Below are 27,518 nucleotides of genomic sequence, written 5' to 3'. Positions count from 1 at the left end.
GTCATGACCAAAACATAACAACACAGATGAGATCTATTCTCTCTCAGCTACTGGATCGCAGAAAAGAAAAGCTGCAGTCTTTGTGCATCCTAAGCGTCAACAACTTGATGCAAGAAAGTTTCATTGTTGTTATAAGAAACATATGACGATCCTTCATCACTACACACTGATCTCTGACTGCATTCAAGAAGTCAGAGCCATAATAGCTCATGGGTGGACGAACCACATCCCACATTCTTTGTATTGCGACATGCTGTGTACATAAACACAGATTTACACAACTGTAACGTGATACATGTGGGAGTAGGGCTAGGCCTTTCTTATTTAATACAGCTTCCATTTTTCTGGGCATTGTTTTAATGTTAGATCTCGTAACGCTGTGCAGTATCAGGCTAAGGAAGTGTGATTGAAGCTAACGTGTGAAAATGTACATGAAGACAATTGGGAGGTGGTTCTGAAGTTGTGCATGTTGTAGAGGGCATTGACTAATTAAAGGGCAAACTCATAGTACTGAACCTCCCCAATCCAGCAGCTTTCATTTGCTATCACACGCACACACTATTCCTTCATGTGGGTTGTATTAGGGGAAGAGGTCTATGTGTAACCAGGCTTCAGTGTCTGCAGTGGGTAGATTCTCCCTTAAGAGAGCTATTCTAAGATATATTGATTCATGCAGGGTATGCTGATTTGCAAGGAGTTCACAGCACTCTCCCTCCTCGACCTCTTCATTGTTTGCCACGTTTTAAGGCTACAATACTGCATCTATCAAATTATACTATACACTTTTAAAACAGTTTATATGAAAAGGCACTTGTCTAAACAGGACTCCAACTAGACTGAAGTAATAAAATGTTGAACATGTAAACAGTGAACTGTCAGGCCCTGTCGGTTGTCCAAGACCTCCAGTGGCCAGTGAGTTCCAAAGAAACCAGACAGAGCAGTATGGGGCAAAATGCTGGTTAAGACAGAAAATAGTCATTCATTTTCCCAAATGCTCCTACAAAGACTGTTAACAGACAATCCCTCAAAAATGTCTGGGGGAGATAAATACTATTGTTTCAATAAACCTAACCGATTGTCTCTTCGATGAGAGAACAGCTTAGAAAATAGAAAATTGTGATACGTAACTAACGGGTACTGTCCGTTGAAAATCAACATTGAGTCATTGGTTTAATTCGCCACAATATGACAAAATAATTTGTCATCCTGTTTGCACTGGCAAGGTTTGTTTGGTTCAGCCATATAAATCAGGCTTAAGTAAATTTAAGGGTCCACTATTTGCATCAGTTTTTGTGGCTTGGCGCAGCTATGCCCAGTCAAATACTTTTTGTCTTTAATAAAATTACACACTGAAATCCAAAGTAAATTATAGCATTTTCATTAACCTACTACTTTTTGGACAGTAGTCCTTTTGCAAATATGCTTTGTTCGGTTATGCTAGGCACCAGATTTGTTATGTCTGTCATTAAGTCCTATTCATGACAATGTTATGTACAATATCATTCTAGTATTCTTACATGGAAATACTAGATATCTTTATAGGAGTCATACTATATTTGGATATTTAAAAAATATAATGTTTAAATCAGTACATGCTGATGGCTGTATGTGGATCATATTCCTTTTTAATGTTCAGATGAAATAGGGACAACAGCAACAACTGCACACCAACCCAATGGCCCAGAGCAGAGTAATGTACTGTATACTGTATGTATGTTTTTGTCTTATTTCCTGTATATGTTAATTGGGACAGAAGAATGAAACAAATTAGTTGAATATAGAAAAACAGGAAGAGAGAGATGACTAGAAGAGATGAGAAAGGAGAAAGAGATGCTTACAGTTTTCATCCTGCGCAATGCACTGTAGAGGGATACCAAAGAAGGAGGTATAGCTGTCATTGTACCAGACAAGGAGCTCTGTTCCTCTTGGAATGTCCATACATGCCCGGTAGAATATACATGATCTGTACAGTAGAGAAAACAATGCTGTCAATTAATCTACCCACTTGGCACAAATTGGTCGTTTCAATGTAATTTGTCAATGTATTGTGACGTGAAATCCAAATGGAAAATACATTGGATTTGGAAAAAAAAGTTGTTTTGAGGGTGAAGTTTCAACCACAGAATTATGTCATCATGGTAACCAATTTTCAACATAGGTAACGCTTGTATAAAATATGTTGAATTTGTACCTTTGAAACAACATCAGATTTTCTACATTTTAGGCACTATCAGTAAAAAACAATAGGCTGAGCAGCACCTCCTACTGGAAAGCTGATCTATCTACAGCTATCCCATCCATGGTATTAACCAAGCCCAGGACTGCTTGGTTTTGATATTTGTCACTGACGACTACCAATATGCTATCATGAGAATGAATAACTAAATAGATTTACTGTTGCTATCAAAGTAATTCCAAAGGAGGTTCAATAGAGCAAATGAAATGTAACCATACTTTAAAAGTCATTATCTAATAGGCCAATATAGCATTTGCGAAATCGACAGCTATTGTTTCAATTCAACCCAGGGTTCAACAATTTTTTTTTATTTCAAATGTATTCTTCAAGTTAATAATTAATATGTTGGATGTACGTCTCCATCTTAACCAGAAATGTAAGTTAAAGAATAGGACTTAATCAAATGATTTGATTTAGTCACATTCTTTAACTTGTTCCTGCATTCACAGGGACTTCATTCACGGTAAACACTGCATATATCTGTTCAATTGAAAATTACCTTTACATTTCAAGCGAGCTATAGCGCTAAACTTCGGCTATACGGATTGAATTGAGCCCTAAACCAAAAATCTGACATTGTTTCTCCATTAGAATTTGTGCTTTTAGATGTTTGAAAGCATAGAGATAACACTTTGGGAATTCAACAAACTTCTGTATTTTTGAGTGGGTTAATAAAGGTTGAAATCTCATTGATCAACCAAATATTACCCAAATTTCGATGTTGAAATGTGGTGTGCCCAATGTGTATGTGTGAACTACTCACAACACAATAATTTCATGTACAAACGATGTACGACAGTAAATGCAAACAAAAGCATTAGAGGCCCTCAGTATGCCTTTTGCTTTGTGTCTGACAGAATATATAATCACGTCCAAGCATCACATCCAATTTCCTCTTTGGCGAGTTGAAAAACTCCGCATGTGAGAGGCTGAGGTTTTACAAGAAGAAACATGGCAGCTGTGATGCAATGCTTATTTAATGAATCAGGTTCGAAATGAATAGGCATTATACTGTACATTTCCATGGCAGTGGGATATGCATTACTTTGTCACTATCTTAAATATGCCCCCATGCTGACATTCCAGGATTTTGCTTCACTAGCAAATAACATATCCATATATTTCAAATAATTATGTATAAAAAAAATATATATATAAACATTTGACAGAAATGCTTCTTTGGTCTTGGCCTAGCTCCTGAAGCCTGTGAGTTTGTATTAATTCCTTCCACCACAACATAAATATGAAGCAAAGACAAGCCCATAAATCAAACACATCTTATAACCTGAGAAAAGCACAAATATTCCATGTATTTTATACCCTTGTAATGTTCCGTCTCTCAGTTTGGCCTCACTTAACATAAACACTGGAGCACACAAATAAATGTACTGGGACTAAATGACTCAGTTGGCTGCTGACAGAGGGCTGTTTTCTAAGCGATAGGTGGTCTTGCACACTTTGAGGCGGGTGAAAGAGTGTAAATGTAAACCATTTCTTACAAGCCTGCTGTCACTTTCAAAACTTGTGCAAATCTCAGCTCAGTGGAGCACATCAAAGGCATTTTTTCAGTTTTGGATAATATTTCCCTTGCTGACATGTATTTAGTATTGTGGTTGGATGACTCATAAAGACAACGGCGGGACGTCCCAGTGCAGGCAAAGTGAAGCACATGCCAATGGACATTATTGTCAGAGCAAAAACAAAACAGCCATCCCAGGGTCAATCAATCACGAGCTGCTTTGAAGAGAATTCCATTTAGATATTGCAAATCATAACATAAGGAATTCAAACCAGCTGACTGCCTGTGGAGGACATCCCCACACGGCTCAGAGGAGGGAAACAGGAGTGTCCGGGCATTAGGAGTACATGTATATGATGATGTGGAACTAAGTCTCAAGGGTTTTCACTAATCATAGCTCTCTCATAGTTATGGACCAGGGCCTGTATTCACAAAGCATCTCAGAAAAGGTTCCCTCTGTCCATGGAATCTTATTTATTATGATCTAATAGGCTAAACTTATCCTAGATCAGCAATCCTACTCTGAAAAGCTTTATGGATATGGGCCTAGTTTGGTACAATAATGTGTCAAGACAGCAAAAGTATTGGATCTAGTCCACAGATCATCAGTATTAAGTTATTCCTCTTCATAGTCATGGACTACAATACACTGCCGTTCAAAAGTTTGGGGTCACTTAGAAATGTCCTAGTTTTTGAAACAAAAGCACATTTTTGGTCCATTAAAATAACATAAAATTGATCAGAAATACAGTGTAGACATTGTTAATGTTGTAAATGACTATTGTAGCTGGAAACGGCAGATTTTTTTTATGGAATATCTACATAGGCCCATTATCAGCAACCATCACTCCTGTGTACCAATGGCACTTTGTGTTAACAATCCAAGTTTCTAATTTTAAAAGGCTAATTTATCATTAGAAAACCCTTTTGCAATTATGTTAGCACAGCTGAAAACTGTTGTGCTGGGATCGGTGTCCCTCCCATGGGACGGTTGAGCTAACGTAGGCTAATGTGATTAGCATGAGGTTGTAAGTAACAAGAACATTTACCAGGACATAGACATATCTGATATTGGCAGAAAGATTAACAAGAATTAAAGCTAACTGCAGTCCAATTACAGTAGCTTATACAGTGAAAGAATACCATGATATTGTTTGAGGAGAGTGCACAATTTTGAACATGAAAAGTTATTAATAAACAAATGAGGCATATTTGCGCAGTCTTGTTACAACATTTTTTAACAGAAATGTAAATGGTTCATTGGATCAGTCTAAAACTTTGCACATTCAGTGCTGCTATCTTGAGGCCAAAATCTAAATTGCACCAGGCCTGGAATAATACATTATGGCCTTTGTCTTGCAAAGGTGATGGTACAAAAGAATACAATAGAATGGTTGGTTTTTATCTTTGTATTATCTTTTACCAGATGTAATGTGTTATATTCTGCTACATTCCTTTCACATTTCCACAAACGTCAAAGTGTTTCCTTTCAAATGGTCCCAAGAATATGCATATCCTTGCTTCAGGGCATGAGCTACAGGCAGTTAGATTGGGGCGTGTCATTTTAGGCTAAAACTGGGGGGAAAAGGGGCAGATTCTTAAGAGGCCAGAAACAAAGGACTTTCTTCTGAAACTCGTCAGTCTATTCTTGTTCTGAGAAATGAATGCTATTCCATGCGAGAAATTGCCAAGAAACTGAAGATCTGGTGCAACACTGTGTACTACTCCCTTCGCAGAACAGCTCAAACTGGCCCTACCCAGAATAGAAAGAGGAGTGGGAGGTGCACAACTGAGCAAGAGGACAAGTACATTAGAGTGTCTAGTTTGAGAGACAGACGTCTCACAAGTCCTCAACTGGCAGCTTCATTAAATAGTACCCGCAAAACACCAGTCTCAACGTCAACAGTGGAGAGGCAACTCCGAGATGCTGGCCTTCTAGGCAGAGTTTCTCTGTCGAGTGTCTGTGTTCTTTTGCCCATCTTAATCTTTTCTTTTTATCGGCCAGTCTGAGATATGGCTTTTTTCTTTGCAACTGTCTAGAAGGCCAGCATCCCGGAGTCGCCTCTTCACTGTTGACATTGAGACTGGCCAACAGTGGTGCTGTTGTAGGAGTTGATACATTCTTTGTTAGGGCAAATCAAGTCGGACATTTTTAAGTGGAAATTACAAACTTTAGGAGCCTTTTTAAACCTCAAATAGACTTCAAGCTTGAATTCCCCGCTGTGCAGGAATATTCCTGTAACAACAGGATGATCAAATTAAGATATGGCATCTGTATGCATAGACTGCAGCTGACAGTGTCAAATTTGCTGTGTGAATAATAATTTATGCCTGAATACATAGTGTTGATCACATGCTTTACTCACAGTTGGGCCTACATGGTATGGAGTGATATTAATGTTAATACATTTTCTAAATGATTCAATTTCTGGTGGACGTAACATGGTACTTTCCCACCCACATTCCATGCAGTCTTTACCTGTACTGGACCACCATCATGTTTTGCTCGCCACAGTGCCGTGCACAGCGAATGTATCTCATCCAGCTCGACTTGCTCGGCTCATTGCCGTCAATAAAGTGCTGTAACGTCCCTTCCTGGTCATAGATCTGGAAGGCAATGGGGGTTTATGTAGTTAGTCTTCCTACAGATACACAACAAGCATGATTCATTAAAGCACCCTTTAATTGTTATCTACACAACTTTCAACAATGACACACACAGGAATTAGGAATGTGACGGACTGCCAAGCTCCACATGTTGTTGTAAAATGTAAACAGTGTACATGTGAGAGCATTGTATAAGTATAAACATGATTTGCCCTAGAGCAGGGCTCTCCAACCTTGTTCCTGGAGTGCTACTGTCTTGTAGATGCACTCCTACCCTAACCTAGCACACTGATTCAAATAGTTAGCTCGTTGATAAGCTGAATCAGGTTAGTTACAACGGGGGTTGAAGAAAAAACCTACAGGAGGGTAGCTCTCCAGGAACAGGGTTGGAGAGCCCTGCTCTAGAGTATCGTTTAAGTATGAAAATGATTTGCTCTAGGTTAACAGCATCTAAAGTTGATGGTGTGAGTTAAAACTGGAATCCTTAATGGTGGAACTGCCATGTCAGTTTGCGATATTACAACAACAAAGTTGCTGCAAACAACATTGCACATGCGATAGAACAACAGCATAAGTAATGACATTTGTTTTACCCCCAACCTCTGCTTTGTAAAAAAATTTAAAATAACACCGGCCGTGAGGCAGACCGTGGCGCTTTTTCCACTTATTGCGGATTCCATCTTTAAAAGGATGTCATACAATTTTGGTTTCAAATATTTGAGTGGCTTCCTTTCCTTCCTCTCTCTAGCCCCATTTATACCAGGTTCTAACATGCGTCCTTTGTCCTGATTGTGTCCACATCCTGATTGTGCCCACATTTGTAGACAGATGTAGACGATGTTCTGATTGTGATCCGATCTTCCTGCCCACCTCCGGAGGTAGTCGGGCACGCATTGTGTCTGGATATTTCACAAGTGTAGACATAGGGTAGCAGGGAGTCAAACTCATTCCATAGAGCCCTAGTGTCTGCTGGTTTTTGTTTTTTTCCTTTCAATTAAGACCAAGACAACCAGATGAGGGGATTTCCTTACTAATCAGTGAGCTTAATTCATTGATTAAGTCCAAGGGAGGAGCAAAACCCACAGACACTCGGCCCTCCGTGGAATGAGTTTGACACGCGGTTTAGAGCATTCGAATACCTGAGCCGACAAAGTGAAAAATCTGTCGATGTGCCCTTGAGCAAGGCACTCAACCCTAATTTGCTCCAGGGGTGATGTACTACTATGGCTGACCCTGTAAAAATAAAAAAATAAAACATTTCACTGCACTTACAGTATCCGGTGTGTGACAATAATAAAACATCTGGACAGTGAAACCATTTAAACCATCATCATGATCACTTCTAAAATCATTGACAGGTGGTACCATTGACTTATGACATCGATATGTGTAAATTAATAATATTTTTAAAGAATATCTGTCAAATAATTTGCATACAGTGAGGGACCAGGAAATCTGGTCACAATGTGGACATAGTGGATAGATAAGAGACACATTTTAATACCATGTGTAGATGCATATCTGAAAATATAGGCACAATCAGAATGTGGACAAGATCAGGACCAAGTACGCATTTTAGCACCAGGTATAAACGAGGCTTCTCGCTCTCGCTCTCTCACTCTCACTTAAAGCTCTGTTAACATATGTGCCCCCAATATCAGTCACTATATATCAACCAACCAATCTGAAATAGCCACACAATGAGAAAACAATATATATTTATTTGGCCATTTCATCATGTTCATGGCAAAAAAGCTGCTCATATTGGAAAAGCTGGTTGACTAATAAGTACGTTGAAGTGAAAACATAGAGACATAAATATAAGATGTAAGGACCGTATCTAAGCAATATAATAATTCCTGAATAAAACATTTTAATTGTTTATTTTGGAAGATTTTTTGGGGGGGGGATAATCATGGACAATAGTGATGTACAATGTCCTACACTTCGAAATGTATAAAACAGCTTTATCCCCTGCCGCAGTTCATTCAGTTTGCATCTAGGCAGTTAGGGGATTCGAGCCTTGTCACTGGCCACCAGCAAAATGGATGAGATTTCAAGACCCCACTGACCCCATTGAATCTCTGACATCTAGTTTGTCGGCTGTGATTCCCCTTCCTTATCCCATTCCATTCTTATCCTTGTGGCTTTTCTGGTGAACCATCTCTGGCTTTGACACCATGATAGAATACTTGAAGGGATAGCTCACCCAAATTACAAAATTACATATTGGCTTCCTTACCCTGTAAGCAATCTAGTTTCCTTGGCACTGTTTCCACATGCTAACATTTTAGCATTTTATATTAGCTTTTTTTGTACAACATGTCAAAATCCTCCGAAAGTATGTCAAATTGATTGTGAACCTCAACAAAGTCACTTATCGATCATTTCAACATGATGCGCAAAAAATGCTAATATCAGTCCAGTGACTTGAGTGAGATTTGTGCCACAGATGCTAAAACGTTAGCATGTGGAAACAGTGCCCAGAAAAATAAACCAAAGCATGGATTGCTCACACACCTTGTCCATAGACTTGTACAGGGCAAGGAAACCAATTGTGATTTTCTAATTTGGGTGAACTTTCCCTTTAAGACATTAGTTACATTGGAGATGTTTGTTACACAAGTACAAGACAGGTCCTCCAGCTGCTTTATCTAAATTATCATGTCCATCTTGAGACAAGAGATGATTGTGCACTGTAGATAGACATTAAGAAATTAAGAAAATTATACTTTTATTTACTTATTTCCTTTTTTTCTATCCAACAGCTGACATTTTTAAACTAGTTTTCCTCAAATCTGGACTCAGTCACAATTTAAACTAAGTGGTGAGCACTTAATAATAGACAAGGGTGATGGGAAATACAAAGTGGAATCTTACATTTGGTAATTTTCCATAATACAAAAAGAAATGGCAAAAGAAATTGCCAGATCAATGTCATATCACTGCCATACAGCAGTCATGGAATTGGGATTTTTTTTCATCGTATATTGCAATGGGGACAGAATGTAGTGACATTCAACATCAGGTTATTGTTATTTGGAAAGAAGCAGGGTGAAAAAGTGACATTTTAAAAATCGTATTTGGATGGAGAAGCCAGCCTGTCATCTTTACTATAGTGCTTATAGATCCCACAGGCCGATGAAGCAGTGAGGAGAGCAGCCTCTCATCAACCGAGCCTGTGCTGTGATCACAAGCAGCAGCCACTGAACCCTTCAATGCACCCCAACATATTTTTTTTTTGGTCCACTTGGAAAAAGTCCTGACAGTCCATTCATTTCCCTGGCCTGTGGAGCAGCACACTGTTTGACTCGTCTGATCCAGACACTTTGATGCTGGAGCTCTTCCAGGGTGTCCCGCTGAGTACAAGCTCCTCTTCCCAAATCCAGGGGAAAATAAGTCATTGTCCGTCTTTCTAAGTGAGAAATATTCTCACTGTTAAATGTGTATTTTTTCTCTCCTTTTCTTCTGTCCAGCTGGACAACAGCAAGTGATGTTTACAGATGTGATATTTATGTTGATATTTTTTTTGTGTTTGCTTTGCAGTATCCAAATATCTTTTGGAGTGGAATCGTTTTTCACTCCTTTTGAGAAGATAGATTCATTTGTATTCCTTCCTTCTATCAGCGTTGCTGAGTCTCGGGTCATGTTGTTCCAATGTGTTATATTAGGCCGATAACAAACACATGGAGTACTGTCAGCACAAATAATTATCCATATTTGTCTGTGTGCCGCCTGGACTAAAAAAATCATCGCATGTCGCATGAAGGCATAATGATTGACAACATATGCATAGCGTTGTCCCAAAAGGCTGCATGATATTTTTTTCTGGCCTTCATGTGACATTGGATTTGACATAACACAGTATTTATGTACGATACGTTGGAAATGCATAACAGCATGCATTAAGCAGGCTTTATGGCGCTTTTTGAATGCTTTATGAACTTCTATCTGATGTACATTGGGACACGTTTGCGAAGCCACTGATCCCTACAATACGTATTAGGCCCCAATCTCCTCCACATAGTGTAATATGGGTCGTTCCACGAAGTGAGTTCCTTTTGCATCCCTTTGATATTTTCTGTATAAATTGTGCACCAATATTGCATTTTAAAAGCTTGTTATATTAAATTAGTGCCCTTTAATATAGACCACATGGAAAATTCAATACATCTGATTTTGAATATGAAAAAAGGTTTGCTAAAAGGCCAAAATGAATCATTAATCATATCCCTCCGTCAACCATGTGTAACTTCAAGAAATATTTTAACCGACTTAATCCCGAAATTTCACCATCATTGTAAAGCCATAGTTATTTTGTTGCTTTGACAAAAGTCATTTCTGAAGACAATTTTTTATTTAATGTGATTAGTGATTAATTTACCTATGTCCCTTATTTTAGGATCAACCCTGTTATGTACGTGAACTGCACTCTCATTTTAATATGGTGAAACCTGTCACTACTTCCGCCGAAGTCGGTTCCTCCCCTTGTCCGGGCGACGTTCGGCGGTCGACGTCACCGGTTTTCTAGCCATCGCCGATCCACCTTTCATTTTTTATTTGTTTTGTCTTGTTTTCCCACACACCTGGTTTACATTCCCTCATTATTTGACGTGTATATAACCCTCTGTTCCCCCATGTTTGTGTGTGGAATTGTTTGTTGTAAGTGTTTTGTGCATTTCTGACTGGTTGGCGACGGATTGTTTCAACCTGTATGTTGCTGTTCTGGGTGCCGTTTTTTTTTTTCATCATTAAAGTGCTCCGGCTGTTACCCATTTCTGCTCTCCTGCACCTGACTTCCCCACTGCCAGTTACGCACCGCTTACAAAACGCTTCCTTGTTTTTCCTAAAGAAACATTGAACAACAATCATCTACATTGAACAAAAATATAAATTCAACATGTAAAGTGTTGGTCCCAGGTTTCATAAGCTGAAATAAAAGATACCAGAAATGTTCCATACGCACAAAAAGTGTATATCGCTCAAATTTTGTGCGCAAATTTGTTTACATCTCTGTTAGTGAGCATTTCTCCTTTGCTAAGATTATCCATTCAGCTGACAGGTCTGGCATATCAAGAAGCTGATTTAACAGCATGATCATTACACAGGTGCACCTTGTGCTGGGAACAACAACACAATTCCACAGATGTCTCAAGTTTTGAGGGAGCGTGCAATTGGCATGCTGACTGCAGGAATGTCCACCAGAGCTGTTGCCAGATAAATTGAATGTTAATTTCTCTACCATAAACTGCCTTCAACGTCGTTTAAGAGAATTTGGCAGTATGTCCAACTGGCCTCACAACCGCAGACCATGTGTATGGCGTTGTGTGGGCAAGCGGTTTGCTGATGTCAACGTTGTGAACAGAGTGCCCCATGGTGGCAGTGGGGTTATGATATGGGAAGGCATATCTACGAACAACGAAGACAATTGCATTTTATCGATGGCAATTTGAATGCACAGAGATACCGTGATGAGATCCTGAGGCCTATTGTCGTGCCATTCATCTGCCGCCATCAACTCATGTTTCAGCATGATAATGCACAGCCCCATGATGCAAGGATCTGTATGCAATTCCTGGAAGCTGAAAATGTCCCAGTTCTTCCATGGCTTGTTCACCAGACATGACACCCATTGCGCAGTTTGGGATGCTCTGGGTCGATGTGTACGACAGCGTGTTCCAGTTCCTGACAATATCCAGCAACTTTGCACAGCCATTGAAGAGGAGTGGGACAGCATTCCACAGGCCACAATCAATAGCCTGATCAACTCTATGCGAAGGAGATGAGGCAAATGGTGGTCACACCAGATACTGACTGGTTTTCTGATCCACGCCCCTACTTTTTTATTTAAGGTATCTTAAAATTGATTTAAATTGACTGATTTCCTGATATGAACTGTAACTCAGTAAAATTAGGTGAAATCAAATGTTTGTTTTTGACCTGAGCCTGAGCCTGAGCCAAGGACTACATGCTTCCACACTTCTCAAAAGGCACCGAATTGGTGGAACGACCCACATAGGACAGGGCAGCCCAGAAAACACACACTGATTAATAGCCCTCATTGTACTCTAGTCGACACAGAGGGTTACAAATGCAAAGCAAAGGCAAAGTGTGTGTCTGCAAACTCAACATCATTGAAAACAGCATTTAGCATCTCGAGCAGTGCTGTGTCTCTCCCGTGTTGTGTATTTTTTTCCCGACAGGATCTGACAGCACAACACACACACACACACATATGCACACCCTGTTGTATTTCTTCCCATCATGTCCAATAAACACCACAGCGTAAGACTTACCCTCTGTATGCTATCAATGTCAACAGTTCAGCCCCTCCATTATTATACATTTCCCTGCATACGTGACCTTCGGTTTTCTCTGCATGCTAAACAAGCCCTGGCGTAGTGACATCTCACTTTATTGAGGAGCGGCCTGTTTATTACGGAGGTGAACCCTGTCAATAGCACTGCTGAAATCTGTCTATAGCTCACTGGAGCAATCAATTTTGTAAATGATTGCGATAATCAAGGAAATTGCCAAATTTATAAATCTCTGTATACAGCATTTTAAAGGCCACTTTATAGTAACTGCTGATGTTCTGAAAGCAAAGGGAGTTGTTTGTATGTGTTGTTGTGGGATTGGGATTTTACTGATGTGTCGAGCAAATAAAGAAGAAATAAAGATAAATCGTAAAATGGAGCAGAAGAGCTTTTTCTTCTTTTGATATTCACACCTAGGGTTGTAAAGGGTCGGAAACTTTCTGGAAATTTTACATGGGAAGTTAAACCTGGGAATTTTTGGAATTTTGCTTAAATTCATCAAAAAAGGTAGCTTATAACAGTGAACTTTTTTTGTGGGATACACATAAGGCAATTCTAGGTTTTGTGGCATATTTTGGTTAAACTATCCCCAATTCAATGGAATTGCAACCCTCTGCATGCACAGTGCACTCTTCCATCACATGTACAGCTGATTCTCAAGATCTTGCACACTAATGAGATGCTATTGAGCCCACACTACTACACTTTCTGAGCCAAGGACTACATGCTTCCTGGTAAGTTTTGATTACAATACTGGGTGGGGTGAATATATTTTATATGACATACATATTTTGTTAACTAGTAAATAGTAGCCTACAGCAAAGTGTGTTTAAATAATTTCTAACTTGTTAACAATTTCTGCTAGTTACTTTTTGCTACCATGTGGGTTTTAGCTTGCTTGAGCCTGCTAACTGAGGAATGTTCATGTTTCCATACATGTTTAATTTTAAAACATGTATCTTACAAAGGAGTTGTTTAAACTAACTGTTTAACTATTTATCTGTACATGGAATTGTATTTGGTTTTAAAAAAAAAAAAAAATCTAATCTTTACAGGAAAATGCCACGGGCACTATCGGATGTGTGGAGACATTTCATTGCAGCTAATGTAGAAGGAATAGCTGTGTACATTTGCAAATACTGTGCCAAATCATATGTGAAGAATGCAACAAAGATGCAGAATCATCTGGCTAAGTGCATAAAGTTCCCTCAGCGCTCACAACAAGCAACCTCTGACAGAAGTCCCTCTACTTCTATTTGAGGTGAAAATTATGAATCAGACACCTTATCAACAGCAACAGCTCATTTTCCTCATGGAATCATATGTTTTTTGACTCAATGGAGGAACATAGTCAGAGAAATGCTGATGAATGTCTTGCTCGAGCTGTGTATGCAACTGGTTCACCTCTGATGCTCACAGGCAATGTGTATTGGAAGAGAATTCTGAATGTTTATTGCCCAGCCTACACCCCTCCAACCAGACATGCTTTATCTACTCATTTGCTGGATGCAGAGTTCAACAGAGTTTAAGTGAAGGTCAAACAAATCATAGAGAATGCACTGTATTGCTATCATCTCTGATAGGTGGTCAAATGTTTGTGGGCAAGGAATAATTAACTACATCATCTACACCCCTCAACCAGTATTCTACAAGAGCACAGACACAAGGAACAACAGACACACCGGTCTCTACATTGCAGATGAGCTGAAGGCATTCATCAATGACCTTGGACCACAGAAGGTATTTCCACTGGTGACAGAAAATGCTGCGAACATGAAGGCTGCTTGGTCTAAAGTGGAGGAGTCCTACCCTCACATCACACCCATTGGCTGTGGTGCTCATGCATTGAATATGCCCCTCAAGGACATCATAACACTGAAAACAATGGATACACTCTACAAGAGAGCCAAGGAAATGGTTAGGTATGTGAAGGGTCATCAAGTTATAGCAGCAATCTACCTCACCAAGCATAGGGAGGAGATTAAGAGCACCACATTGAAGCTGCCCAGCAACACCAGTTGGAGTGGTGTTGTCATCATGTTTGACAGTCTCCTGGAGCGGAAGGAGTCTCTCCAAGAAATGGACATATCTCAGTCTGCCGATATGGACAGCCCCATCAAGAGGATCCTCCTGGATGATGTATTTTGGGAGAGAGTGGTAAGCAGCCTGAAACTCCTGAAACCTATAGCAGTAGCTATTGTACAGATTGAGGGAGAGAATGCCATCCTGTCTGATGTTCAGACTCTGCTTGCAGATGTAAGAGAAGAAATCCGTGCTGCCCTGCCCACTTCACTGTTGCTCCAAGCAGAGGAAACTGCAGTTCTGAAATACATCAAAAAGCGTGAAGACTTCTGCCTGAAGCCCATACACGCCGCAGCATACATGTTGGACCCCAAGTATGCTGGAAAGAGCATCCTGTTTGGTGCAGAGATCAACAAGGCCTATGGTGGCATCACTACCGTGTCTCGCCACCTTGGCCTGGATGAGAGCAAGGTTCTTGGCAGTCTGGCAAAGTACACTTCCAAGCAAGGGCTTTGGGACGGAGATGCAATATGGCAGTCGTGCCAACATATCTCCCTTGTGGAAGGGACTTTGTGGATCTGAGGCTCTTTCCCCTGTTGCCTCCATCCTCCTCCAAATCCCAACAACATCAGCCACCTCAGAGCGCAACTGGTCCTTGTTTGGGAACACACACACCAAAGCACGCAACAGGCTGACCAATACAAGGGTTGAAAAATTGGTGGCCATCCGGGAAAATTTGAGGCTTTTTGAGCCTGACAACGAGCCATCCTCAACAAGGTTGGAAAGCGACAGTTAAGATGAGGCCTCAGAGTCTGATGTTCTCAGAGTCTGATGTTCAAGAGGTGGACATTGAGGAGGTCCAGGGAGAAGACATGGAAGCCTGAGAGGAAGACAACCAAAGCTTTAGTTTTTAGACTATCATTTTACATATGTTGAAAACGTTTTTGAGAGATGCGATGGATCATTGGGGATCAGTCAATATTCCCTTTCTTTTGTTGTTCAGGGAAATCATCCCATGTGAGGAGTCAACTAATTTAATTAAAGTTCAATTTGTAACTAAATTGTTAAAAAAAATATATATATTGGAAGGATTTAATAATTTGCAATTATGTCTACTTATGATAAGGTAAAAGGTTTATGTTTCTGTCTCCATATGATATGGTAAATATATCCAATGCAAAAAACATCTACATTCAAATGTGATTAATATTCATTTGTATATATTTCCATTAATTACCATATATTCCTGTTAATTCCCATGGAAAGTTTCCACCTCTGAATATTCCCCAAAATGTGCAACCCTATTCACACCCATCTGTCAACTGTGTTTAGATAACAAACAAATCATTTCAAAGCCAAGTGGACGAAGTTTACCTACACCATGATGAAGAGACAGACAATAACTGCCAGGTCTTGCCATGTCAATACCATAATATGTCCTGTGTTGGTATAACGATGTCAGAATTACAATAAAACTCAAATATAACAAAAAAATCTTCATGGTATCTATAAAGGACTATAGAAAGTGCCTATTTAGTTCCAAATAAAGTAACAGGGTTGGCGATTTCTTCTTAAATCAGACATAAATCTCCTTGTGACAGGGGGATGGAAGGTTGTTTTGTGCAACAGGGAGTGGCAATTGAATACAAGCTTCACAAAAACATTTAATTGTTAAAACATTTCTAGCCTGTCTATCTATGGGTAACAGGATTGACGTGCTTTTACTATATGATTTGACTATTAGATCAAATGTTTCTTTTGAAAATAATATTTAAAAAGGAATAGTTTCTCGATATTAAAAAGTGAGTTCCGTTCACGTAACAGGGTTGACCTTAAAATTAGGGACAGACGTAAATGAATCACTAATGAAATTATATGAAAAAAGAATCTTCAAAATTACTTTGTCAAATCAATAAAATAACCAGGGGTTGACAATGATGGTGAAACCTAGAGAAGTTTGGGGATTAAGTGGGTTAAAATCTTCCTAGAAGTGACAAATGAACAATTTTGGCACTTTAGCAAGCCTTTTTTATATTCAAAATCTGATTTATTAAATTCTCCATGTCTAGTTAAAATATCAAAAGGCATTCATTTAGTGGAATGACCCCTGTCAGTAAATGTCGAATTCTCCTGGCGCCACACAGAACGGATTTTAACTGCAGAAAAGAAAACATAATAATGATTTCTTTGTAACTAGAAGTACTATACTCTGGTAGTACTATATACGTCCCATACATGATAATGATGGAGCGTTGAGGAGGGGGAAAATGACATACAGTAAATGTTAAGAAGAGGAAGTCAGAAATCCAATAACGTGTCAGATATCAAAGAACTTATCCAAGAACATATAACACCCATTTATGGTCCTCATGTTTCCTTTTCCTGGGTCCGGTAAGAAGGTGCTGTGGCTTACAGTTAGTTCTCAGTGGCCCCTCAGCCATTGATCTGTCTCCCAGTGTCCTGTCACTGCTTTAGTTACTGCTCAATCTCCCTGGGCCGACATTTACGGCGCGCTGATTGGGCTCTGTCACTGTCCGGGCTGTAAATCGTCCTGGAACAGCTGTGTGTTGATGCCTGGCTAGAGGAGCAACCCCAAAGGCTGCCTGATAGTCGTTTGACCTCCTGGCCTTATTACATCAAGCAAATCAGCCTCCGAAGCCATTAGACGGAGGCTGGGAGCTGGGGAGAGTCCCACCCGGCCCACTCAGGGATGGCACAGACCCCAAGCAGGCAGGATTACCCACCACCACCACCACCATCTTATCTGCCGAAACACTTAACGGCCATGTCCCAAGCGATGCTGGCATGTAAATGGGTTATGTGGATCAGTTATGCTCCATATGATGGATTCTTCAAATGAGATACTTGAGCCGCACTGTATCGGTTCAATGGTGTGAACACACCTAAAGTGAACATGCTCATTTTCAGTTCATTGTGTGTGCAGTTCAAGGCCAAACCACTCATTCAATAATTACCGTTTAGCAATAATTGCCATTTAGCATTATTACCAAAGGATGATGATGCATCTAAATAAACTGTTCTGGAGCCAGTGGTAGTAACAGAGACGATTAAAGAGACGTTTCTGAACTTTGGCGAATTTGTCAGTATTTTTTTAAACCTCCCACTTTGGGCTGGATGTGTCAATGTGTTTGAAAGCGACTGTTTTCTGGAAGCTGTGTGGCACCATTGTCCCTATTCAGGGAATCTACACAGATTTTTGGGACATACTGCAAGCTTGGCACACGTGGGACAGTCCCCTAGCCAATGAGCTTCAGCCCCTCGTCATTTGAGTGACAGTTAGCAAGATGCACATTGACGAGAGGCAGACAGTAGTTAGCTAATAGAGTTGTCTCATGGATTGTGTAAATATTTTCAACATGTCAGCTGAAGAGGCAAGGTATACAAGCTATAGACAGTGTTTTTATAAACACAGATTTACAAACTGATGTATTTTATGAAAACTTCGCCGGTTGTTAGTCGAGCTAGGCTAGTTTTTTAGTTATAGCTAGAGCCATATATTGAGCCATGTATTTTGAAACAGGAAATAAAAGGCTCTGGCTATAGCTAGCTATACTTCACAGTACTCCACATAGTGGATATGTAGCTAATGAAAATATTATACTAATAAAGCTACAGGATTAGCAGTACCCATTCATACCTTCAGTAATTACTTTTTTTTAACTTACCATTAACATATGAAATCTAAAAATCACAAGTCTATTAGAAGCTTCCCATATTGACAATCAACGTATACACTGTGTTGCTCGTCATCAGACTAGCCGAGGGAGAGGACCTGGTCCACGGATGAGAGGAGGACAAGGACAGGTTGTACAAGGTGCGGGAACCCCAGGGCCAGGCTCGAGCTGCCCAGGGTCCAAGTCGAGCAGCGAGGGCTGGAATAGATGCTTTAGGGCCGAGGACCGAGAGAATGAGGGAGCAAATGATGACACAGTACGAGGTGCATTTGCAATAGCGCTCCGCATGCAAAATGTCAATGGATATTTCATCGGACTAATTCATTCAAAAAATGCATAACTTCTGAACGTAACTCTCTTTCCCACTCTAATGCAGGGATATTTGATAGCATGAATAATCAATATTCAATATAATTCCAGTAACCTATTCAACATTTTCTAGCACAATAGCACATCCTGTTACACCTGTATAACTGTGCCACGTATGGTACTTTCGAAAGGGTCTCTATGAATCAAAAGTATTCTTATATGGGTACTGCTGAAACATGTAACTAATTTAAGTGGACTATATGTCTTATATGAAGTAGGCCACATTCATACACAAAATACAGAACTACACGTTGGCAGTATATATTGTCACATATGTGAGAAACACAGGAATTGTGTAAGAATAATATGTGTTGTGTGTTTCCTTATAGGAAGCAAGCCATAATCATATGATTGGCCTTTAGAAATGTGTATAAATCATCTACAAGGATATTCGAGCTTACTGCAGCCATAGCTTTATAGGTAGGTCTAGGTGTCTTATGAAAATCCATGTTGACATTTGTTCATGTGTGAATTTATTAGTTATTTGTAAAGTTCAGAAGTCCACTGGTTGTTTTTTGAAAAATAAAGTTCCAGAAAAAGAACATTGTCTGTGTGAATAGCAATATGTTTCTTGCTTGATTATTGCAACTCCAGTGCGGTAAGGGCATTTTGCCAAGGCCGCAGGAAGGTCAAGGTGTGGTGGATGTGGGACTGGAGGGTCATGACTGCCGATGTCCATCTCCTGCACATACGAAAAGTCTTTAGCACACAGAAATGGGTTACATGTCAAACAAAAATAAATTCATTTTTTTGCAGAGCCTTTTCAAAACTTTAGGACAATAAGAGTGGGAATTTGCACACAGTGACAGCCATGAACGTACAGCTGTGCACCTGGTTTACCAACATATAAAACATAGTCTGGTTTTGTTCTCAAACCTGGTCCTTTGCTCATGTGAAACCTTAAGTAGATTTGGCTATGAGTGTGTCAGTGGATTTGACATTTGTGTGATACGATCAGTCACTTTGAAACCATACAATGCTGAAAACATAGATGAGTCAAGTAAATGCTACACTGCTGTAACTTCGACAGAATCAACGATGAGTCATCACATAAACTCAATTAGAGACAGCTATTATTTAAAAGCGACTTTGCATCAGCTGACAATAGGCTACACTGTATTGTAATATGTACAACTGCAAATTGACGGTATGGCCGTCTAGGGAGATGGTTCCAGCCATATACAAGCATCATGTTTGGCCTAACAGGTACACTCCCTGATGGGTCAGACCTATTGTTTGTAAACTGCTGGAACCATCGTCCTAGCCACCATCCTACTTCTTATTCCACAGGGCAGAAACCAGAGAGACATATTCCTTACAGACCATAAGAGTGTTGATGCCAATTCATCACATGACCTACATGCATGCTTATGTGATGATTCTCACAGTATTCTAGTTTTACACAAAACCGTAGCTACATTACAGGGAACAGAGCACAGTTATATTTACATGCTGTTGTGAATGTCATTGATCTCATCCTCATTCAAACTGCCATCATCCTCATCAGCAATACTCATCTTGCCCATTTTTCAAATAGAAAACACAACAGGTTAAATGGCCAGAACATGATGAAGCTAGGCTTGTAAATCTTTCTTCAGAGTCCATATATGACACACATAACATGGGAAACATTCCATCAACAAATGACAGCTAGTCCAAATCAAACCTTACCTGACGCCAAGAGCCTCTTGCATGTTTGATCATCTGGCATGTCTGAACTCAGCTCTGCTATTCCCTGTTCTTCTATCAGTAATTCTTGTCTGGAAAATGATCACATTACTTACAAAGGATACTAAAAAGTCAAAGTAACACACTGACACTGCATCAGGGGCTTGGCTTCATCTAGGCAGCGGATCAAAATATGAAATCGAGCTGCAGAGAGTGAAAAAGGTACTAGGTATTCCCCATAGAGAATGATAGAGGACTCATCTTTGTATCTGTACCATTATAGAGTCTCTGACAGGGCTGTGCCATTGAGGGAATCTCCATTTTGAAGAAGTATATTTTCTTCTTCACTATTGGCAGATCCCTCCTGATGACCCGGATGGACATGAGTTATCAGGAGGGATCAGCCAATGAAGTTGGAAGCCACACCCATGTGATTACATTAAAATGGTGGAAGCCCTCAATGGCGCTGCCCATGCTAAAACAGCCTTTTGGCCACTAGAGACCTCTATCATTCTCTATCGTATAGCCTAATAATAACAATATAGCTAGCACCGAAACCTACTGTTTCAAATAGTTACAGACAACCAGATGTTAACATAGCATAGCCACTTAGCCTGCTAGCTAGACACTGGTAGCTACAAACAACAACAATGTCCACCCTTCTAGCCAGTCAACAAGAGATTCTATGCATCTACAAAAATACACAACATACATTAGTAGAGGGATTTCATGTTTTGAAATGTGTTTTAGTTGGCTAGACGGACAGTATGGTGTTCCCTAATATGCATTTACCATGTTAGCTAGCTAGCTTGCTACATTACCTTTGAAAGCATACTATGACACAGACTGTTGGATAGCCTAGCTAACGGAGACACAGAACAGTTCCTCTTTACATAAACACTCAAAATAGGCTTCTAACTGAATAAAATATCAACATTGTTTCTAATGCTGAAGCTTAGTCTCTTACCTTTTGCCCGAAGATTACTTTTATGAATGTTCAACACTGGATGAGGCAACAGTGTTTCTCTTCCTTGAGGCCATCTCAGAAAAGCATCCAATATCTATTATTTTGCCTTCTGCCTTTGTCTTTCATGAGCGGCCCTGCCATTCGACATCTAGATCTAATTTTCTCTTCTTGGGCCTGACATCATAAGTATCAATAGCATCCAAGTTTTTTAGCACAATTATGGCTGGTAATCTTCCTCTATGGCTGGCTTGAGGGAGTGAGTGAGTGCGTGAGAGAGCTACATGCATGACATTTGTTTTTTCCAGAGAAGGCACAATCATGTGATCAGGTCCATTGCGGTTGCACAGTGAAAGAAGAAGGCTGGCCCAGGCCTACCGAGCATTATCCAATGAGGTTGCAGAGCAGGCCTAACGGCTCAGTGGAAACTCCATGCACATGTACACACAGCAGCGAGGGAGAGCGAATAATCTCGTGGTGCATATAGTACGCAATTTTCGGGGACCACTTTTGGCTCATGAGGGCTAATTTTAAAACTACTGGCAAAAAAGTTTACAAAAGTTCCCGGAACATCTCTTTAAGCTCACTCAATGTAATTCATGGCAGAGGTATAAAGGCAGACACAACTGAAATCTGTCATCATGCCCTCACCCAGAGAAAATGACTGTTGAATTAGGGTTAAGGACTTTTCGGGGTGACTATCACACTAACATATGCCACAAATAGATTCTGTAGAGGTAGGTAGCTACAGTATAAGAGAGCATCAATACACATATTGTGGCAGCTTTAAAATGTCACAAAAAAATATATCAACGCCTTACCAAACCCCTGGTTGAGACCGAAGTGCAGTGGAATATAAACGGCATTGGACATTACATGATAATTAGTTTTAATGTTTCATATAGGGCTATTAGTGATTAGGCTTTAGATATTTTTTCATGCATCTTGCTCGCTCTTGGTGATGGCAAATACTATTTGAACCTAAGGTTGTTACAGGGCTTTCACACTGGCTGCTAAGTAAAAGCAGTCTTCTCAGTGATACTGTATGATTATAATTTAAAATGTTAGGTTTACTGAAAGTGAGTGCAGTGGATCTGTTTACCTTTCCTCAAAACCTTCCATAATCTACCTAGCACAGGCCTTTTCCAAAAGAAGTGGAAAACTGGTCCTGAGACGCAATCAATGACAGTTGGTCCACTTTTACAGCAAATCAATGTAAGTTCAGTAATTTATCAGTTCTCTTAATCTCCACTACTTGTTATTCCAGCTCATTGCCCTGAATGTGATCAGAGGACACAGACACAGATTGCAACAATGCCATACATTGACTACCTATAGTATACCAAACTACTGATTGTATTCATTCTAATTGATCAGTAATGTACGCCTTACCCAGCCACCAATAAGTGCCCTTCTTCACGAGGCATTGGAAAACCTCCCAGCTCTTTGTGGTTGAAATTCACTAGTCGACTGAGGGACCTTACAGATAATTGTTTGTGTGGGGTACAGAGATGAAGTAGTCATTCAAAAATCATGTTAAACCCTATTATTTCACACAGACTCCATGGAACTTATTATGTGACTTGTTAAGGACATTTTTACTCCTGAATTTATTTAGGCTTGCCATAACAGAGGGACTGAATACTTACTGACAAGACATTTCACTTTTTCATTATTTTTCATAAAAAATACACACAGTACCGGACAAACGTTTGGACACACCTACTATTTCCAGGGTTTTTCTATGTTTTTATTATTTCCTACATTGTAGAATAATAGTAAAGACATAAAACTGTGAAATAACACATATGGAATCATGTAGTAACCAAAAAAGTGTAAAAAAAAATCTAAATATATGTTATATTTCAGATTCTTCAAAGTAGCCACCCTATGCATTGATGACAGTTTGTGCTCTCTTGGCATTCTCTCAATCAGTGTCATGAGGTAGTCACCTGGAATGCATTTAAATTAACAGGTGTGCCTTGTTAAAAGTTAATTTGTGGAATTTATTTCCTTCTTAATGCGTTTGAGCCAATAAGTTGTGTTGTGACAAGGTAGGGGTGGTATACAGAAAACAGCCCTATTTGGTAAAAGAACAAGTCCATATTATGGCAAGAACAGCTCAAATAAGCAAATACACTCAAAAAAGCAAAGACAAATGACAGTCCATCAACATCAGTCCATAAGACATGAAGGTCAGTCAATCCGGAAAGTATCAAGAACTTTGAAAGTTTCTTCAAGTGCAGTCGCAAAAACCATTAAGCACTATGATGAAACTGGCTCTCATGAGGACCGCCACAGGAAAGGAAGACACAGCGTTACGTCTGCTGCAGAGGATAAGTTCATCAGAGTTACCAGCCTCAGAAATTGCAGCCCAAATAAATGCTTCACAGAGTTCAAGTAACAGACACATCTCAGCATCAACTGTTCAGAGGAGGCCTTCATGGTCGAACTGCTGCAAAGAAATCATTACTAAAGGACACCAATAAGAAGAAGAGACTTGCTTGGCCCAAGAAACACGAGCAATGGACATTAGACGGGTGGAAATCTGTCCTTTGTTCTGACGGGTCCAAATCCCAGATTTCTTATTCCAACCGCCGTGTCTTTGTGAGACACAGAGTAGGTGAACGGATGATCTCCACATGTGTGGTTCCCACCTTGAAGCATGGAGGAGGAGGTTTGATGGTGTGGGGGTGCTTTGCTGTCAGTGTCAGTGATTTATTTAGAATTCAAGGCACACTTAACCAGCATGGGTACCACAGCATTCTGCAGCGAAACGCCATCCCATCTGGTTTGCTTTTAGTGGGACTATCATTTGTTTTTTGACCAAGAAGGAGAGGGATGGAGTGCTGCATCAGATGACCTGGTCTCCACAATCACCTGACCTCAATCCAATTGAGATGGTTTGGGATGAGTTGGACCGCAGAGTGAAGGAAAAGCAGCCAACAAGTGCTCAGCATATGTGGGAACTCCTTCAAGACTGTTTGGAAAAGCATTCCAGGTGAAGCTGGTTAAGAGAATGACAAGAGTCTGCAACGCTGTCGTCAAGGCAAAGGGTGCCTACTTTGAAGAATCTAAAATCTATTTTGACATGCTTAATACTTTTTTGGTTACTACGTGGTTACATATGTGTTATTTCATAGTTTTGATGTCTTAACTATTATTCTACATTGTAGAAAATAATGAAAATAAATAAAAACCCTTGAATGCGTAAGTGTGTCCAAACTTTTGACTGGAACTTTACATAATTCCACTTTGATATTATGGGGCCAGTGACAAAAAAAATCTAAATTGAATGAATTTTAAATTCAGGCTGTAAGATAACAAAATGTAGAAAAGGTCAAGGGGTGTGAAGGTATTAGCAAATGAATGCATTTACTTTACTATTAAATAGACATGCTTGACGATGGTAAACCTGCTTTCTGTCATTAACTAAAAACACTAACAACCATAATATTTTCAGTGCCTTCGGAAAGAACTAAGACCCCTTGACTTTTTCCACATTTCATTACGTTACAGCCTTGATTCAAAAAAAATGTTTACCTCATCAATCTAAACACAATACCCCATAATGACAAAGCAAAAACTGTTTTTTAGAAATGTTTGCTAATTTATTACAAATAAAAAATGTAATTATTACATTTACATAAGTATTCAACCCTTTACTCAGTACTTTGTTGAAGCACCATTGGCAGCGATTAGAGCATTGTCTTACTTTTTTCATAAAAAAATAAAAAATAATAATTAAATATTCGAAACATACAATATACTTGCAGTGAAGCCGCTCAACAACTACATCATACCAGTCATCCAACAGATTCCCATTCAGAGCGACACACAGAAGCATCCAGGGTCAATGCCCTGCTCAAGGGCAAGTTGACCGATCTACCACCAGGCTAAAAAACGTGAACCCGAACCCTCCAAGATCTCCCCACAGTTCCCCAATGGCTGTCCCTCAACCATTCGAGACTCCTCCTACAGTCCCCCCCAAGAAGAAAAATAAAAAATACAATGAATTCCATTCCCCACCCCCAAGAACCCCCCAATGCACCAACAACCAAGAGAATGAACTGAAGAGAAAAAAGGAAAAGACAGAAGAAAACAGCAAACAACAATGCAAAAAATATATAAAACAAAATAATACATTTAACACAAAGGACATCAAGGACAACTAAAATCATAACAGCAATGCCAACTGTATATGTTTGTGTGCATGTCTGGCACTATTACATGTATGTGTGTGTTCTTGTATGTGTTTATTTGAATGAGAGTGTGTGTATATGCATGTGTACAAACACCTGCACGGCATCAGCCTCAGGCAAGTCGGCATTAGTTGTAAAAACACTGCCCCTCAGTGTCATTCAAAGATACTTTTTTTAAATTATTTTTTTAACTTTTATCTTTGACCATCATTCTATCTCCCACACAGCAACTCCACTCCCACTTGTCTCCAATTCCAATTCCACATCCCAACCCTCAGCTTCTCTCAGCCCATCCCATCTATCTCTGCTGGCCACCCACTTCGGGTTTCTATGCAACACATACCTTTCAAATATGCTGTGATGTTTAACGTACAATTTAAATCTATCTAATCGAATAGAATCCACAGATTGCGAGTTGAAGATAAATACTTTTACTAAGAGTATTAGTATATTAGTAATTGACTGACCCGGTCTCTCCAGATCTCCTAACAGTACTATTTCTAGGGTCAATTTTACATCAATGCTATGCATTTTCAGCCATTCCTGAACCTGAGACCAGAAACAGGCTACCTGAGGGCAATACCAAAATAAATGGTCTATTGATTCTGTATCCTCACAACAAAATCTGCAGAGCTTCGATGATTTTATGCCCCAAATATTCAAGAATTCTATATAATAATTGTAGCTGAAAAGCACAAAGCCTTGAATCTTGCATTGTTTTATATATCAACTCATACACCCTGTACCATGGAATCGGTACATCAAAAATCTCTTTCACACTCATTTTGCAATCTGTATGGCACAGTTGTCAACATCCTGGTCCTCAAATGAAACTGGTATACTTTCCTATTTATGCTATTTTTATTCCTCCGCCAGTTTTGATCCTTTATATTGGGCAGACAGACCAGTTCCCTACCTCCTCCCGCTGCCACCTGCCTCCTCCATTTTAGGGGTAATGCTGTAATCAATTGGTTGTACTCTTGGATTGAGCAGACCTTCCCGTACAATTCTGAGAACTCCATGAAGGACATAACGCTACCATTCGAATTTATTGTATAATTCAAGAACAAAATACCCTTTTCAAACATCTTTCTCATAGATACAGGTATTTTATCAACCAGCACATTTGAGTTCAGCCATAATATTTGTTGTAATATTTGTTCTATCTTTTCAGGAGGAGGAAATTGAAATTGTAGCCAGCTCTGCAATGCTTGTTTGAAAAAGAGAGATACTTTGAAAAAAAGTATCATTTTCAATTCATCGAAAATGAAACATGGCGATCTGCACAAAGGCAAAAAGGACATTTTTAAACAATGGAGTAATCTAGTAATTTAGTAACTACTTGAGAACCATTTAGGGTTCAAATTAAACTTTTGAATGAGTGAAGCTTTTAGAGAGAGATTTAGTGCTTTTATATTTAATAATCTCAACCCATCCAATTCATATTCATTGTATAGATAGGTATGTTTTATTTTGCCCGGTTTAGCGTCCCAGATAAAGCAAAATATTTTTGCTCATATGATTTGAAAAACTAATCATCAGGAGTAGGCAGTGCCATAAGTAAGTGAGTAAACTGAGATATGACTAAGGAGTTAATCAGGGCAATTTTTCCATAAATAGACAGGTATTTACCTCTCCATGGTTGCAGGATCTTGTCTATTTTTACAAGTTTTCTATTGAAATTTATTGTGGAGAGCTTATTTATATATTTTGTGATATGAATACCGAATATGTCTACTTCACCATCAGCTCATTTTATAGGTAAACTGCAGGGTAATGTAAAAGTTGTATTTTTTAAAGATCCAATACATAATATTGTACACTTATCATAATTAGGTTTTAGTCAAGAGAGTACAGAAAAGTTATCTAGATCTTCAATGAGACATTGCAGGGATCTAGCTTGCGGACTTAATATTAAA

At 39.4% G+C, this 27,518-nt stretch overlaps 1 protein-coding gene across 2 annotated transcripts in view; it reads right to left on the bottom strand.

Moving 5' to 3' along the window:
• Nucleotides 1-27,518, bottom strand: part of prdm6 (PR domain containing 6) — a 55,216-nt gene that overhangs the window by 16,832 nt on the left and 10,866 nt on the right. For both annotated transcript variants that reach the window (XM_055920453.1, XM_055920454.1), the window contains exons 4-5: nt 6,235-6,362; nt 1,839-1,963 (exon numbers count right to left, since the gene is read on the bottom strand). In XM_055920453.1, the coding sequence (XP_055776428.1) occupies nt 1,839-1,963; nt 6,235-6,362 (253 nt within the window). The remainder of the gene's footprint in view (nt 1-1,838; nt 1,964-6,234; nt 6,363-27,518) is intronic.

Source organism: Salvelinus fontinalis, chromosome 4, assembly GCF_029448725.1.
Source record: "Salvelinus fontinalis isolate EN_2023a chromosome 4, ASM2944872v1, whole genome shotgun sequence".
Classification (NCBI taxonomy): Eukaryota; Metazoa; Chordata; class Actinopteri; order Salmoniformes; family Salmonidae; genus Salvelinus; species Salvelinus fontinalis.
Note: the sequence above shows the minus strand (reverse complement) of the source record. Positions and strands in the feature narration are given on the sequence as shown.